This window comes from Rhinatrema bivittatum, chromosome 9 (genome assembly GCF_901001135.1).
Source record: "Rhinatrema bivittatum chromosome 9, aRhiBiv1.1, whole genome shotgun sequence".
Taxonomy (NCBI): domain Eukaryota; kingdom Metazoa; phylum Chordata; class Amphibia; order Gymnophiona; family Rhinatrematidae; genus Rhinatrema; species Rhinatrema bivittatum.
Window position 1 is genome coordinate 1,791,789 of NC_042623.1, and position 15,665 is coordinate 1,807,453.

At 41.4% G+C, this 15,665-nt stretch overlaps 1 protein-coding gene across 4 annotated transcripts in view; it reads right to left on the reverse strand.

The window, feature by feature from the left end:
* Positions 1–15,665, reverse strand: part of HGF (hepatocyte growth factor) — a 212,316-nt gene that overhangs the window by 157,408 nt on the left and 39,243 nt on the right. For 3 of the 4 annotated variants that reach the window (XM_029616760.1, XM_029616759.1, XM_029616761.1), the window contains exon 2: positions 10,785–10,950. The exons of the other annotated variant lie outside the window; for it this stretch is intronic. In XM_029616760.1, coding sequence (XP_029472620.1) covers positions 10,785–10,950 — 166 coding nt within the window. The remainder of the gene's footprint in view (positions 1–10,784; positions 10,951–15,665) is intronic. 4 annotated transcript variants of the gene reach the window in all.

Consider the following 15,665-nt stretch of genomic DNA (forward strand, 5'->3'; position numbering starts at 1 on the left):
ATAATTAGTTTTGTTTATAATGAACTTTAATTTGGGATTTAACAAATGCAATGCACAGGGCCTAGAAAATAATTATTCCCTCCTTCAGGGAATCTTGAACACTCAGATGAAATAAGAACAAGGGATGGGTTAGACCTTAAGAGATTGTGATTGAGGGATGGTACCTGGGAGCGTTTATCTGGAACTATCAGCCCAGGGATTACTTAAGTAAATAAACAAATAGGCTGGGATAACTTGCTGCTTACTGAATGTTGTTTGGGAGATCACTTTGTGGCTAACAGCTGCAGCAGCCATTTAAATCCCAAGTGCTCTACCCTCTGTAAGGGCTGATCATGGAGGGCATGCGCCTAGGAGTCCCTCAGGGGTCGGTAGGGATGTGCAGCCAAAAAGTTTATGTTCATAAGTCCATAAGTCGAAAAGGGGGGTCAATTTCGGTCAATATGGACATATGGAGAATTCTATAAGTTGAGTCTATGTCCATATGTGCACCGGTTCCCTAAATAAAAATTTAAACCCCTCACCCTCCTTAATCCCCCCCAAGACTTACCAAAATTCCCTGGTGGTCCAGTGGGGAGTCAGGAAGCCATTACTCTATTCCTTTGCGTCGGAGTGACGCGGCCGTCACGTGGTCCACCGCGGTTCCGCTCCCGGACCCCTCGTTGGACACAAACGGAACTTTTGGCCAGCTTGGGGGGGCCTCCTGACATCCCCAAGCTGGCCAAAAGTTCCGTTTGTGTCCAACGAGGGGTCCGGGAGCGGAACCGGGTGGACCACGTGACGGCCGCGTCATCGACGTGACGCGGCCGTCACGTGGTCCACCGCGGTTCCGCTATGTTAGCTATGTTGAATAAGTTGGAAATCCGATCGTTTTCGCCTCATCACTTTTTTAAGTTAAAAAAAAAAAAAAGTAGCGTTTTACATATAAGTTCAAAACGAATGCACACCCCTAGGGGTCGGCTTTCTCTACCTCTCTACTTAATATCAACCTTGCCCCTATATGTGAGCTATTGTCTGGCCTCCATGAGGACTTCCAGGTGCATGCTGATGATATTCAGTTTGATTTTCTGGTTCAGAGATCATGATCTGAGACCTATGAGAAGTTGTCATCTTCTAGGTGTGCGCTTACCTCCTGCTTTCTGAAAATTGACTTGGTCTAAACTTATCAAAAACTGAAATTGTGTGTATCAGGAAACAAGAGACAATTTTGGTACCAGATTTTTTGCCTATCAATTGGATCATCATAAAAGTTGTTTCCCATGCAAAAAAGTCTTGAAAGATAATACAAAGCCTAGGGGGCATTCCATGAAGTTAGCAAGAAGCTCATTTAAAATAAATTGGAGAAAGTTCTTTTTCACTCAATGCACAGTTAATCTCTGGTTTCAGCAGTTAGTGTAACTGGGTTTATAAAAGGTTTGGATAAATTCCTAGAACAGACGTCCATACATTACTATTAATCAATAAGGATTAATAGCTTGGGATCTTTTCACTTAATGTTTGGGTACTTGCCAGGTACTTGTGACTTGGATTGGCCACTGTTGGAAACAGCATGCTGGGCTTGATGGACCCTTGGTCTGACCCAGTATAGCATATCTTATGTTCTTATGTAAGTGATTATTGACTCGAAGCTCTCATTTTTTCCTCAGATAAAGGAAGTGAATAGGTCAGGTTTTTATAAGTTGTATCTCTTACGTCCTTTGAAGAGCTTGTTGCAAACCTATCATTTTCATTTGGTTGTTCAGGCAATGTTAATTCCCATTTTGGACTATAGCAATGTGCTTTATTTAGGATTGCCTAAGACTGCCCTTAAATTATTCAATTTATTATAGTTTTGCAAAATGCTGCTGCTCGACTGAATTTGGGTTTCTCAATTCAAGAACATATCACATCAGTACTGTCTGCTCTCCACTGGTTAGGTTACCGATCCAGTGGAAAATCAGATTTAAATCTGCTTTGCTGGTATACAAATTGCTCACTCAACCATAGCTCTCTTGGACTAAGATGCTCTTAAGCCAAATTATCCAAAAATAACTTTACAGTCTTCACAAATGGCCTGACCTGACATTCCATCTATCCATGAAGCTTACTTGTTAGAGACTCGTCTGCATGCATTTCCAGTAGCAGCCTTGAAATAAGGAAACATTTGCTATTTAAAATGCATGTAATAAACTGTTAAGAAAGTTTTAAAGATCATACTTTTGAAAATGCCTACAGTAAAACACTTAATTGATTGAATGGACTGATTAGATCCATTGATTTTGTGAAGTTCTTACTTGTGTTTTATTTATTTCTGTTTTAGTTATTGGCTTATATATTTTTTATAATTCTGTTTTATGTTTTACTCTGTGGATTTGTTTTATGATGACTTTGAGCATGTTTTCGTTGTGAGCCACCTTGCATAGGCAGATTATAAATAAATCTAACCCTAACCTTACTGGAGGAAAAGGCTGGGAAGTCAGCTCAAGAGACTGGCTTCCCCATTCTAACATTTTTTGCTAATTCTGCTGCTGCTACTGCTTCTTTGATTGGCATACAGGGTCCTCAGGCTATGTACATCACCATGAGTGAAAATTTCCTTTTTAAAAGGCAGTTAATATACAACATAATTACTATAATAATAATACATTATCTGGGTAACGTTTTGCCAGATAACTGAAGTGTGTTTCAAGGGATTTCAAAATAGGAAGGCGTTAGATGGGTAACTTATTTGGCTAATGGTGATCACCCCTGAGTGGTGCTCATGATGGGGCTGATGGCCCACCCAAAATCTTGTTAAAAAGTGGCATGCCAGAAGACCAGAGGAAGCAGGCCAGTCACCCTGGCGATTCCACCTGTTATGAAATGTAAGAGTTCCCTGTCCTCCCATTCCAAGGCACCTCCACCCCCTAAATTGTCACTGTCATCAGGGCTGCAGTAGAGAACACCTCTCCCTGCTCCATGTGATCTTAGGCAACTCACTTTACCCTCCGTTGTCTCATGTACTAGAAATACCTCCAGTACCTGAATATAATCTGCTTTGAACTGCCAAAAAGCAGAATATAAAGCAAATAAATGAATAAATTTCCTTGAATAATTCTGAATCGGTGGGCGGCCCTGGCAGCCAGCCTGGCCTTCTATTTATTTATTTCTTGGTGGTTATCCAGATATTTTCTTTAAAAATAGCAGCATAAACTTAAAGTTAGCCTGGAATACATTCCCAGATAACTTTAAAACTTATGGCCACATCTAAGGTTTACCAAATAAGTTATTTGGTTAACTGTAAAAAATCAGACTTAGCCAAATAAGATGCTCAGTTAACTCCTTCCTGTCTTGAAACAGCCTTGAGTTATCTGCTAAATTTTACGGGGATAATGTATTATTATAATGATGATAGATAGATAGCTGCCTTTATGAAGGTAAACTTTTGCCCAAGGTTGTGTACTTAGGTTTAAGCTAGAAATAATTTATATTCTCCTGGATATACTATTATATCTGAACCCAGACCAAACCGTAGAGGAGGTGGCTTACTAGCCATTATCAAATCTTCTTTAAGTCCTACAAAAAACAAATCACAATATCACCACCTTTCGAAATGTTATTGATAACTACCACTGTCCTACACATTTGAATTATATATTGCCCTCTGGGACCGCCTTCTCTCGGAATTATAGTGCTTGTTTTAGAAATAATTTATTCGTTTCCAATAGATTTATCCAAAACCATCCTAGTAGGAGATTTTAATCTACATATCAATGCCTCTATACCTTCACCCATAGTGACTTCTTTCCTAGATGCTATGTCTAGTTTGGGACGGGAACAGCTGAACCAAGTCCCTACCAATATCCAGGGACATACCCTAGACCTCGCTTTCTTCAACCCTTCCTTTGCGATACCCATTACCTATCCCAGAGAAAACTGTTATTAACCCAATACCTTAGTCAGATCAATGCCTCATTCATTTTACCATAAAGATAGAAAATATTAGTTTAAATGTAAAAGCAATTCTACAGTTATGAAACGAAAATTTATATCAACAGATTCCTTTATTGATTCCTTTCCTCCCAATTTGCCCTTAGTCCCAGCCTCCTCTATTGAAAACACTGTTGCAGTTTGGAATTCTACAATTACTACAACATTGGACGACGCAATAGCACCATTGAAAAAAGTTACTTACAAAAAAGAGAAGCCCAATGCACCCTGATATACTAAAGCCCTTCATTCTTTTAAGACCTTATTAAGAACGAAAGAACAAATCTGGCAACGTAAAAAACCTTCCAATGCAAAAATTGCTTATTACCGCACCTTGTGTCAATATAATAAGGAACTAAACGTTTCTAAGAAAACATATTTTGCCAAGAAAATTTCCACTGCAAACAGTAATCCAAGTGCTCTTTTTAATATCGTAAAATATCTAACCACTCTGAATACTGGTAATCCAATTATTATGACACTATCACTTGTAACAAAATAGCTATTCACTTCAAATCCAAAGTAGACCAACATATCTAAAGAATTTAAACATTTACCTCATCCCACTTTCAATAACGCACCAATTACTGGTATCTGGTCAGAATTTACACCTGTATCCGAATCTACTATCTTAGTTATAATACAGAAGCAGAAAATTTCTAATTCACCCTTATATCCAAGTTCACGCTCCCTTTTCAAATCATTAGGGCAGCTAGTTAGCAACTTTCTGTGCACATTGGTCAATCAGTCTCTCGAGAAAGGACAGTTTCCAGATTGCCAGAAAAAAACATCTATTCTTCCGATAATAAAAAATAAATCTAAAAATCCTCTGGATCCTAACAATCTGAGACCCATTGCATTATTACCTTCCTTAGCTAAGTTGCTAGAATCAGTTGTACTGCATCAATTATCAAAATTTCTTGCGGAACATGACATTTTACTCTCAGGACAACATGGCTTTCGTAAGGGCCACTCGACAGAGACACTTTTGCTCTCCTCCTTTGATACACTATTATGTGGTTTTGATTCTAATATAGACTTCATATTAGTCATCTTAGATATCTCAGCGGCTTTCAACACTTTAGATCATCAGATTCTTATATCTGGTTTACAATCCATAGCCATCTCTGCAACTGTTTTAAAATGGTTTTCGTACTTGTCAGAATTCACACAACAAATCGATATTCACAACCATTCATCTGAACAATACACAATTTCCTCCGGTGTACCACAAGGTCTTTCTTTATCGCCGATTATTTTTAATATCTATTGCTCCCACTCTGTCATATTCTTTCCTCCCTAAACATTCAATACTTGACAGTATACGTGCAGCAGGGTTTTGGACCAATTGTAATGGATGAATAGTGGAGTCAGGTAAGCCCAAATAAAGAGTGTTGCAGAGGTCTAGCCCCGAGAATACCAGTGATTGAAGGACAGTTCGAAAGTCTTGTAGAAACAACAAAGGACGCAGCCGTTTTAATAGATGAAGTTTGTAGAAAGATTTTTTTGTAAGGGTGGAAATATGTTTCATCATGGATAAATCAGAATTTATCAATATACCCAAACTGGATGCGTAATTTCAAATAGGGATGGACAAACCGTTAAAAGAGAGATGAGATGGGGGACCTATTGTGGAACCAGAGATGGATGTTAAGTGTACGATTTCAGTTTTAGCAGGATTTAATTTTAAACAATTCTGTGAAAGCCAAGGATTAATTGTGTTCAAATATAATGTTACCATGGATAAAGTAGAGGACCAAGGAGTATTATAAGGAACCAGAAACTGAATATCATCAGCATAAATTTTGAATTGAATGTTTAGAGAGGAAAGAATATGACAGAGTGGGAGCAATAGATATTAAAAATAATCGGCGATAAAGACCTTGTGGTACACCGGAGGAAATTGTGTATTGTTCAGATGAATGGTTGTGAATATCGATTTGTTGTGTGAATTCTGACAAGTACGAAAACCATTTTAAAACAGTTGCAGAGACGAACGCCCGCTCTCCCGGCACACGCACCGGCCCTTTGCCAGTGCACGCGATTCTCTATTTAAATTAGGTGACGCGGTAGATCCGGGTAAAAGGAGGCGCTAGGGACACTAGCGAGTCCCTAGCGCCTCCTTTTTGACAGGAGCGGCGGTTGTCAGCGGGTTTGACAGTCGACGCTCAATTTTGCTGGCGTTGGTTCTCGAGCCCACTGACAGCTACGGGCTCGGAAACCGGACGCCGGCAAAATTGAGCGTCCGGTTTTCGGCCCGACAGCCGCGGGCCAAATTCAAAATTTTTTTTATTTTATTTTTTTTACTTTTTTTACTTTTCGGGACCTCCGACTTAATATCGCTATGATATTAAGTCGGAGGGTGCACAGAAAAGCAGTTTTTACTGCTTTTCTGTGCACTTTCTTGGCGCTGGAAGAAATTAGCGCCAACCTTTGGGTCGGCGCTAATTTCTGAAAGTAAAATGTGCAGCTTGGCTGCACACTTTTAAATAAAATAAACACATAAATAAATAAATATATCTTTCACAGATGGTGCACATGAAAATAAACAGTAGATTAAGTTTAAATTTATCTGGCTTAATGGAGCCAGATAACTTTATTCATTGATATTCAGTCGGATATACCGTATATCCCATTGAATATCCCAGAAATGTTCTTTCTTGTTGGTTTTGTTTTTTTTTTAACAGGAAGGTTCATCCTCCCAGTTTGCTGAGGTTCCAAACAGTTGTGTGTTCTGGTGGGACTGGGAGACAGGACATTAACCACCCCATACTGTGCAGGTTCTCAATCTCAGCTCATGTCTTACACCTTACACTTAACAAAACATGAATAAAAAGTGAGGTCTGCAGTACAGTAATTACACAGAGGTGGAAACACCAGTTTTGGTACAGACAAAATGTATCTGGAGAGAAAGGGGCATCAGTGGATGCATTCCTAGGAAGGGCTACACTGTACAGGTGAGCAGACATATCATTGAGTTCTCTCCTTCTAAACTTATAAGCACATGTCTGATCAGAAAGATAGCTGTATTACTATACCCAGAGAGTTACAAGTTAGTCCTGTGCATGGAAGATCTCTGAAAATCTGTGAAACGTTATTGTGGCGTAGCTGCAGGTGCGAGGCCATGCTGTAATCTGTTTGTTGGGCTGTTCGGCAGTCTTGATTCAGGTGGAGGGTAGCCTGTGCCAGCAGAAACAGCTAATCAACTGCCATCAAAGCCTCAAGCCAGGGCTCACGACATCTCTTTGTCCTCAGGCCTCTCCCTTACCCCTTTTCCCCATTAATGTGAGCCTAAGACACTGCCACAAGTAGCTCCCCTGGTGCTGACAGCTGTCTGTACTCACTCTCACTTACAGCCCCACAGTGGATCAGGTGGAGCTAGGCTAGGGCAATTCTGAGCTCCGCGTCTGGGCTTCTTACCCTTCACACTCATGATTTTCCTTAGGGTTTCAAACCAACACCACAAGGAAGCACCTCAAAAGCACACTCCTTGCATTTCTCTTAAATTTATTTGCAGTTTCCTCATAATCACCAATGCAGCTCAAATGCAATCCGTGGCAATTTTATTGTTCATAATCCAAAAGCATCTAGTTAACAGCATTTCAATTCCCCATGCATTTTTCTATCTGTTTTACACACAAAGGATTTAGTCTTGGAAAATACAACAAAGTAAGTGCTATTTGAAGAGCTTCAAGCCTCTCCAGTCTCCACTATCGCATTTCAGTTGCTCCTCAGACAGAATCGTAAGAGGCAGAAGACAGAAGGCAACTCCAGTTTCTCCTTTCAGTTTAATCTCCCTACATCATGTAGCCAGATCTACTTTACCACAATAGCTTTCTGAGCTACAACCACTTAGATCTCAGCTCTAAAAAACACAAACATAATGCAGAAAGTCTTCAGCTCTTCCTGCATGTAGAGGTCTGAAACCCTTCTCCGGCTAATGCTTAATTTTTTACGCTCCCCAATAATCATTAATATTAATCATTAACTCCTTCTCAGTGGAAGAGGACTTATCTTTAGTGCTGGCTCTAACTCCTCTCCCTCAGAGATTTCCTCAGTGGTTTGGCTTAGGGAAGTTCAGATGTTCTGCTTTTCCTCCAGCTCCCACCATCTCTCCCTTTTGCTATCTGAACCACTCCTCCATTAAGCAGCTAAACACTATAAAGAAGCAGCCCCCCCCCCCCCAGCACGAGTGTGCTGATGCCGCTGATAACAGGCACCCAGCTGGGAGGCCCTTCTCCCTGTGGACAATTACATGGGTTGGTGGGGTGATGGTGTTCATTATGGCGGCAGTCTCCTGGCTGCTGCGGGGAGCGTTGAGGCTGCCGATAGCGTCGGGTCGTAGCTATGATGCACCGTCCCCTTGTTGGCTGGGCACAGAGCGCGATAATGTGATCGCAATGTGACTCAGCATCGGGCTACCCAGTTGGCCAGGGGATGTTGCCCAATGACATCAGGAGGTGGGGGGGGGGGGGGTGAAGCCAACAGGAGGTTTACAGTCCTGCCAGCAACCTCCCCATTTCCTCTTCTTTGGTGGCCCCAACAAATTTTTCCCACCCAATTGATAGGTAGGTGGAGTTTTGTTAGTAATGTTACACTAATTTTGTTATCCTTGTGGCACCATGGGTGGCCGAGTCCAGAACTCTAGGCGGAGACAGATAGCAGGGTGGGTGCCTTCAGAGTGGTGGCTTTGGTCACTCTCCACAGACGAACGAATAGTAGGGAGGTCCCAGTAGGCTTGCTGCATGGTGACTTAGAAAGGGCCTTCCTGGACATGGGCATCAAGCAATGTTCACAGGGATGCGAGGCCTTGGAGAGATCCGCTAGGGCAGAGGTTAAGGCACACGACGGTGGGGACCCCTACCCTGCAAGGGACATAGGCAGACCAGCAGGAATCAGCACCTGATTAGATTTCAGTTTGAGAGTATCTAATAAACGGCTGCGGCCATTACATCCATTCCTGAGTATTATGGTTATTTTGCGTCATATGTGTTCATGTTTGATGGGAAATGGGGGAGGGAATCCAGGATGGTCTCGGCTGCCCCAGTTATTCTGAGTCACCGTGGCTCAGATGTTCCTTGCTCTGCCTTTCAATCCCCAGCTGCAAGGGATTATAGGCATTGTAGTCCTCATAGCAGCCACCTTAGGGGTGAAATTTAAAAGCCCAGCACACACAAAAGCCCAGCACACAGAAGCCAGGCCAGCACAGGTTTAAAAGGCGCTTGGGTATGCACATCTCAAGTTGGACATGGGCATGGTCTGGGCGGGGCATGTGGATTCCAGGATTTAAGATGAAACAAGCGTGCGCCAGGGTCCTCTACCACATAATTTTAATTCTCATATGGGTGGCATATAAGTCCTAAAACAAAAAAAACTAGGCTAATCAGCAGGGTTTGAAGGGTTGTGGCTAACAAAAAAAGCAAACAGAATGTTAGGAAAGGCTGAAGAGGTTAGGGCTGTTCAGCTTGGAGAAGAGACGGCTGAGGGGGGATATGATAGAGGTCTTTAAGATCATGAGAGGTCTTGAATGAGTAGATGTGTTTTACACGCGCAGGGCTTTTAAAATCTGCCCTCACGTGCACGTTTGCGCATATGTTATAAAATGGCTGCATCCTTTGGCGTGCACCAGAATATGTGTGTAAATGTGCGTCCATGTGCCGGAATCAAAGTTACTGTTCTTGAGTCTACTTAAGCTACTTTACTGCCAGGATATCCTGTCTTATTGTTTATACTCCCTTGTCTAGCACAGGAACAAACAAAAAATTATACTTCATATTCACAGTTATATGCATAACTTTCCCTGGATATTTTGCCATTTGCTGGCTTTACTGAATGCTGAGTCCAACTGGTGGTACCTTATTAGTAGGCCACTGAATTATAACTTTTTGGCTTCTCTCCTGCTTTGTGTAGAAAGCACATTGCTGTGAGAATGGTGGAACAATTTCATTTTTTTCATACCCAGTTCAATATTTTTCTTTCCTTACACTAGAGGAGCAGAAGCTGAAATGTTGTGCATCATTTCTATCATGTATTTATTTAGTATGGCTCATTTGTATCTAATGCAGGTTTGTTTCCCCATTTGACATTTTTCATAGCTGGCTATATTGGAAGGTCCTAGGTTTTCCTAAGTTAGTTTTACATTGATGAAACATTGATAGAGTGCTTTTGCATGCTTTAGCCCTAAACTGTAGAATGTAGTCCTGTTGGAAACCCGTGAGGAACTCATTTACTTACTGTTTCACAAACAGGTGAAAAGCTGATTGTTTTTGCAAGTGTATGGGGAAGGTTGAAGGGCTAGAGTGGATTTGTATTTGGTAGAGATCTGCTAAGTAAGCAGACAATGAGGATAAGTTGGATGTTGGGAAATGTTAGAGTGAGTTGGTCAAGATGTATATGTAGGTGGGTGGGAAGGTTCATCAGGGGATTATTGTGATGTATCAATTTTTATTGGGTAAGTAAGCAGTCAATGAGGATATGTTGGATGTTGGGAAATGGTAGGATGAGTTGGTCAAGATGTATATGTAGGTGGGTTAGAAGGATCATTGGGGATTGTTGTGATGTATCAAAGTTTGTTGAGTAAGAAAGCAGTCGATGAGGATAAGTTGGAGTTTGGGAAATGGTAGGATGAGTTGGTCAAGATGTATATGTACGTGGTTGGGAAGAATCATTAGGGGATTATTATAATACATCAATGTTTGTTGGGTAAGGGATTTTTATGGAGAGAGGAGTATTATTTTGTTTTATTGTGTTTTATTGTAAACTGTCTAGGGTATTTGATTAGGAGTGGGGAAATCAAGCAGAAATAATAAAATTAAATATATTTCTACCCAAATACTTACTTGCAAGAGAAGGAAAAGCCTTTGTTCCTGCTACATCTTTTGGCGCAGTGCTCTGTACTGTTCAACAATTTCATTTTTATCTGCAAGGTCTTGTCTATTCTAATTAAAGTGACCTCCGGTGTCTTTTTGTAATCATGAAGAGCATTTCTCTTTTTACCTTTGCCCTCTGTGGAAAATGAAAAAAAATATCTCTTTAATATTAGAAACCTCCATCATTTTCTCATACTTTAGAAAGAGGAAAATGAGAACAAATGTTACAGTAGAGAAAAAAGCAAGAGAGGGCAGGACACACATGTCAGTTTTATTTACTAATTTGTTGCAGAGTCAGAGGTCACAGCTAAATAATTATAGAAGATGCAGCATGCCTGCGTTAATGTCCGGACACGAAGAACAACTCCACATGACTCAGTGACTGCCATTTCCTTTGTTATCATTTCAATAATATAACAATGACTAGACAAATATGTTCAGTGCTAAATTACAAAATCCAGGACTTTCCATTGGAAATTATACCATGAGTAATCGCCATTACAACACTAATAAATCCACAGGCTGTTTTAGCATTCCCTTAAACTTACTGTATTTGTCATTAATTTGTTTTGAATCAATAAAACTCTATATTTTCTGTTCCCAGAAATGTGTATTTCTAGGGGAATATTATATGCCCTTGCAGGAATGTTCAACACACCTGGCCAGTTAGTTTTTCAAGTTATTCACCATGAATATGCATGAGATAGTTTTGCACACAATGGTGGATCTCCTGACTGGCTCGGTGCCCTGAGGACTGGCTGAGAACCATTGCCTTACAGTCTTATCATTAGTGAATCAGTGATTGAAAGTGTTTGTCTACATCTGTGTTTGGAAAGTTATGTTTTTTACAAGCCTGGGTCTCTATGGCAACATTTTCAACTTGAGTAACCCAAAATATTATTTTGCCACTGATTGGGCAGTAGGAGCTGCTACCATAATGGCAGCCATCTTCCCACCCTCCTAGAGCATATACACAAAACAGATCCAGTTCAAATCTTATGTCTAAGAAAAGTAAGGCTAGATATATACTTCAGTCCTTTGTCCTTAACACCCCACTACTACCACCAGCACCAGCACCACCTTTCTCTGTGTCGCAATAAAAAAGTGATCTGTCAGTTTATGGGTTCTGAGCTGGTGTTAAAAAATCATTGTTTTCTCTATACATTCAAGAATGAAATGAAATGTATTCATCTTTTTTTCACTCTGTGCTATGGTCAGGGTAACGAGGCCTCACTGCTTGGAAACATACTATCACACACTGTCTTGCAGTTTCTGGTCATTTTTCCTTGGCTAATATTAAAACAAATATCTACCATTTTGTGCAGCTTTTCTTCTTGATATTCTTCCTGGAATCTAAGCTAAATAAAAGGGGTCGATTTTAAGACCCATGAACGCGGCTATTTTATAACACACACGCATCGGCGCGTGTGAGTCCTAAAATACGATATCCATACGCACATGCGCGATGGATTTTAACATCCATGCGTGCATGTGTGGGTGGATGGCCTCCTCCACGTGCAGGGGGGCAATTTTAAAAGCCCACACACGGCGATGGAAGTAGGGCTTCCCCAGTTCCCTCCCAGTCCATTCCAATTAAGGAGCGGACTGGGAGAGAACTTCCCTACCCCCCTACCTAAACTTTCTACCCTTTCCCCTCTCCTCCCTGACCTCTCACCCCTTCCTAACTACTTACTTTATTTTTTGGTTGATTACTTACTGCTCTTCTGGAGCAGAAGTAATATCTGCATGCCGGCCGGCTGCTGGCTCGCATTTCCCTAGGACAGTGTCAAATGGCACTGTCCCGGCCCACCCCCACCCAGACCATGCCCCCGGGCTGCCCTGTTTCCCTCAGCCAGCACTTGTGCACATACCGGGGTTTACGCGTGTGGCTAGGCCCAGCCACGCACGTAAACCCTGGCTTTTATGCATGTAGGCCTTTGAAAATTCACTTGTTAGTGCAGTGATGGTGAATTCCAGTCCTCAAGTGCCACAAACAGGCCAGGTTTTCAGGATATCTACAATGAATATGCATGAGAAAGATTTGCATGAGCTGCCACCATTTTATGCAAATCTATCTCATGCATATTCATTGTGCATAACTTGAAAACCTGGCCTGTTTGTGGCACTCAAGGACTGGAGTTCGCCATCAGTGCCCTAGTGAAAGCACAGGAACACTGTCATCTTTCTCTTCTTTCTTTAAATCCAAAAATTTATTTTCCAGAAATTTACAAATTTTAGAGCATTCAGAAACTAATAAACTATGTCTCTTTGATCCAACTTGATTACATATATCCTTCTTCCAAAATGTTCTGATATGGTGAAATATGTTTTATATTCTCATCAGCTGATGCAATTTTTCACATATGTATGGAGCTACACCTTGCATAAACTGACCACTGACTTACTCTTCCTAATCCATTCCAATAAGGCTTTCCAGATACGCTGAAGGTTATCATAATTTTGGGATTTCCCCTCATTTAGAAAGTACTACACTCATGATTCCTAGTAGATCACCTTTCCCCAATCCATTAAATAAATATATAAATACACAAGATACAGCTAGCACGCATAAGTGTGCTCCTAATTTTAAGCAGTTACACAAGAAAGCATTATTTGTGTATTTTCCTTAGGACTTGTCAGGTTTTACACGTGCATTTTATTTTATAACATGCTCACGTGAAAGAAATTCCCAGTTTCACATATTAATAGTCCACCAGTTTGCCCAGTCTATCTCTAGGTCATCCAGACCCTCTGGTTATTCAGTCTGCACTCCCCCCAGTTTACCCAGATCCCTCACCCAGTCAACTTTAGGCTATAAAGAGTTTTCTTCTGACTTGCAACTGATAAAAGAGCAGAAGTAAATATGCCTGATGCGCTGAGCGTTGCAGGTTATAAAATTGGGATTTATGCGCATAAATGTTGGCCCTGCCCTGGAACATCCCTGACCCACTCCAAATTTGCTCGTTTTACATGAGCAAAGTTATTCATGCACCAGTACTTACGTGCGTATGTGCGAGGTTTATAAAATAGCGGTAACGTGAATAAGAATTACTTGTGCATGCATCGTTTTTAAAATTCACCTTATAAAATATAACATATACTCATATAGACAGATCCTACTCACATATTCTGTACTTTATAAAAGTGGAAAATACATGCGTATGTTCACGTTTGTGCTCACATATGCCGTGTATAAAAGGGGCAGTCTGAATCTGTAGCAGGGCTAAAAATTACAAGCATAATTTACTGTTTTACAACACACTTATACACATACATTTTCCAGTGCTCTTGGATATGTTTACAGCTGCTGATTATGTGGTGTAAGTGATATTAAACGTGTTTATTGTGTAGCACAGATAGGGTGGGAGGTCTGGGTAGGCTGGTGGAAGGTGAGGCCGAAGAAAAAGAAGGCTCTTGATGCCCTGAAGAAAAGACTGGGCAAACTGGTGGACTAATTAGTAAACTGATTAATATCGACCTGCCCGTATTTAAAAATTGGCTTCTTGTGTGTGTAAATAGGGTCTAATAGGGACTAAGTCCTAGTTTACTTTCCCGTGTAAAATATATGCATGTAAATATTAAAAATGTGTGGGTAAAGTATGCACGATCAATCCCGTGATATATGTGGTTCCAATGCATTGCATATATTAAGACAATATGTACGTATGTTGCACGGTAAAATTAATGGGTGAATTTTTAAACACTGGCATACATGGCCCAGGCAAGAGCATAACTCCTGGTAAGCGAGGAAAAGCCGGGTTTGAAAAAAGGAGCGGGCTGGGGAGGGCCGGGAGCATGGTGAGGATGGGGAATGGGTGTGCCGGAACAGCACCATTAGGAGCTGTCCCGCTGAATCGCGCGTCAGCAGCCAGCCAGCCTGTGGAACTTACTACTGCTTGGGAGAGCAGCTAAGTTAAAAAACATAAAAAGAAGGATAGTTAGGTAGATTTCCGTTGGAAAAAAATCAGCAGAAACTCCAGGGAGGAAGACTCAGAACCAATGTCAGGAAGTATTTCTTCACGGAGAGGGTATTTGGTCTTCTTCTGCCGTCATTTCTATGTTTCTATGTTTAGGGTTGGGTAGGATAGGGGAAAAGGGAAGCAGGTTAGCTAGGGGATTAGGAAGTTCCCTCCCAGTGCACTCCTTTATTGGAGAGGACTGGGAGGGAACTGGGAAATGCCCGAATGAGTTGCCGCGTGGATATTTTAAAATTCCCCCCTTGGGTGCATGAGTTGGCACGTGTACGGGTAGCTGATTTTATAACATGCGCATAAATGCATTCATGTGCATGCGCCGGGAACCACGTGTACATGGACACCTGCACCCATGTTATAAAATCTACCTTTAAATATATCATATGCGTGCATTATTAAACAATATAGGAAATATGTGCATGGCCACCCATATCTCTTGGTGCGCACAGTTGTTTGAAAATTATCCTCCCTGATTGTGAGACCCCTGGGGATAGGGAAATATCTACATTAAAACAAGCAAGCTATAAAACTATCCCCACTGTTATGCAGGCTGCCGCATAGACTGCTGCCATCAACTCTGTACCTGGCCTTCCCAAGTTGCCCCGGGAAGCTGGCAGAATGCCGCTCACACATCATGGCAAGATGCCAAACTCATGTGGCAGGATGCTGCCAGAGCACTGTTCCTTTCCCTAGGGAAAGGGACCGCCATGGGAAATGGACTGTGATGGGAAATTCCTGTGGTCTTTACTGATGACGTCAGTGTCAAGGCCCTATAAAAGGGCAATGCTCCAGTCTCAACTTGCCTCAGCAACAGGTCCAGCTGTGAAATTGCAGTGCATGTTCCTTCTTTTTTTCCAGCCTTGTCTTCAGTTCTTTG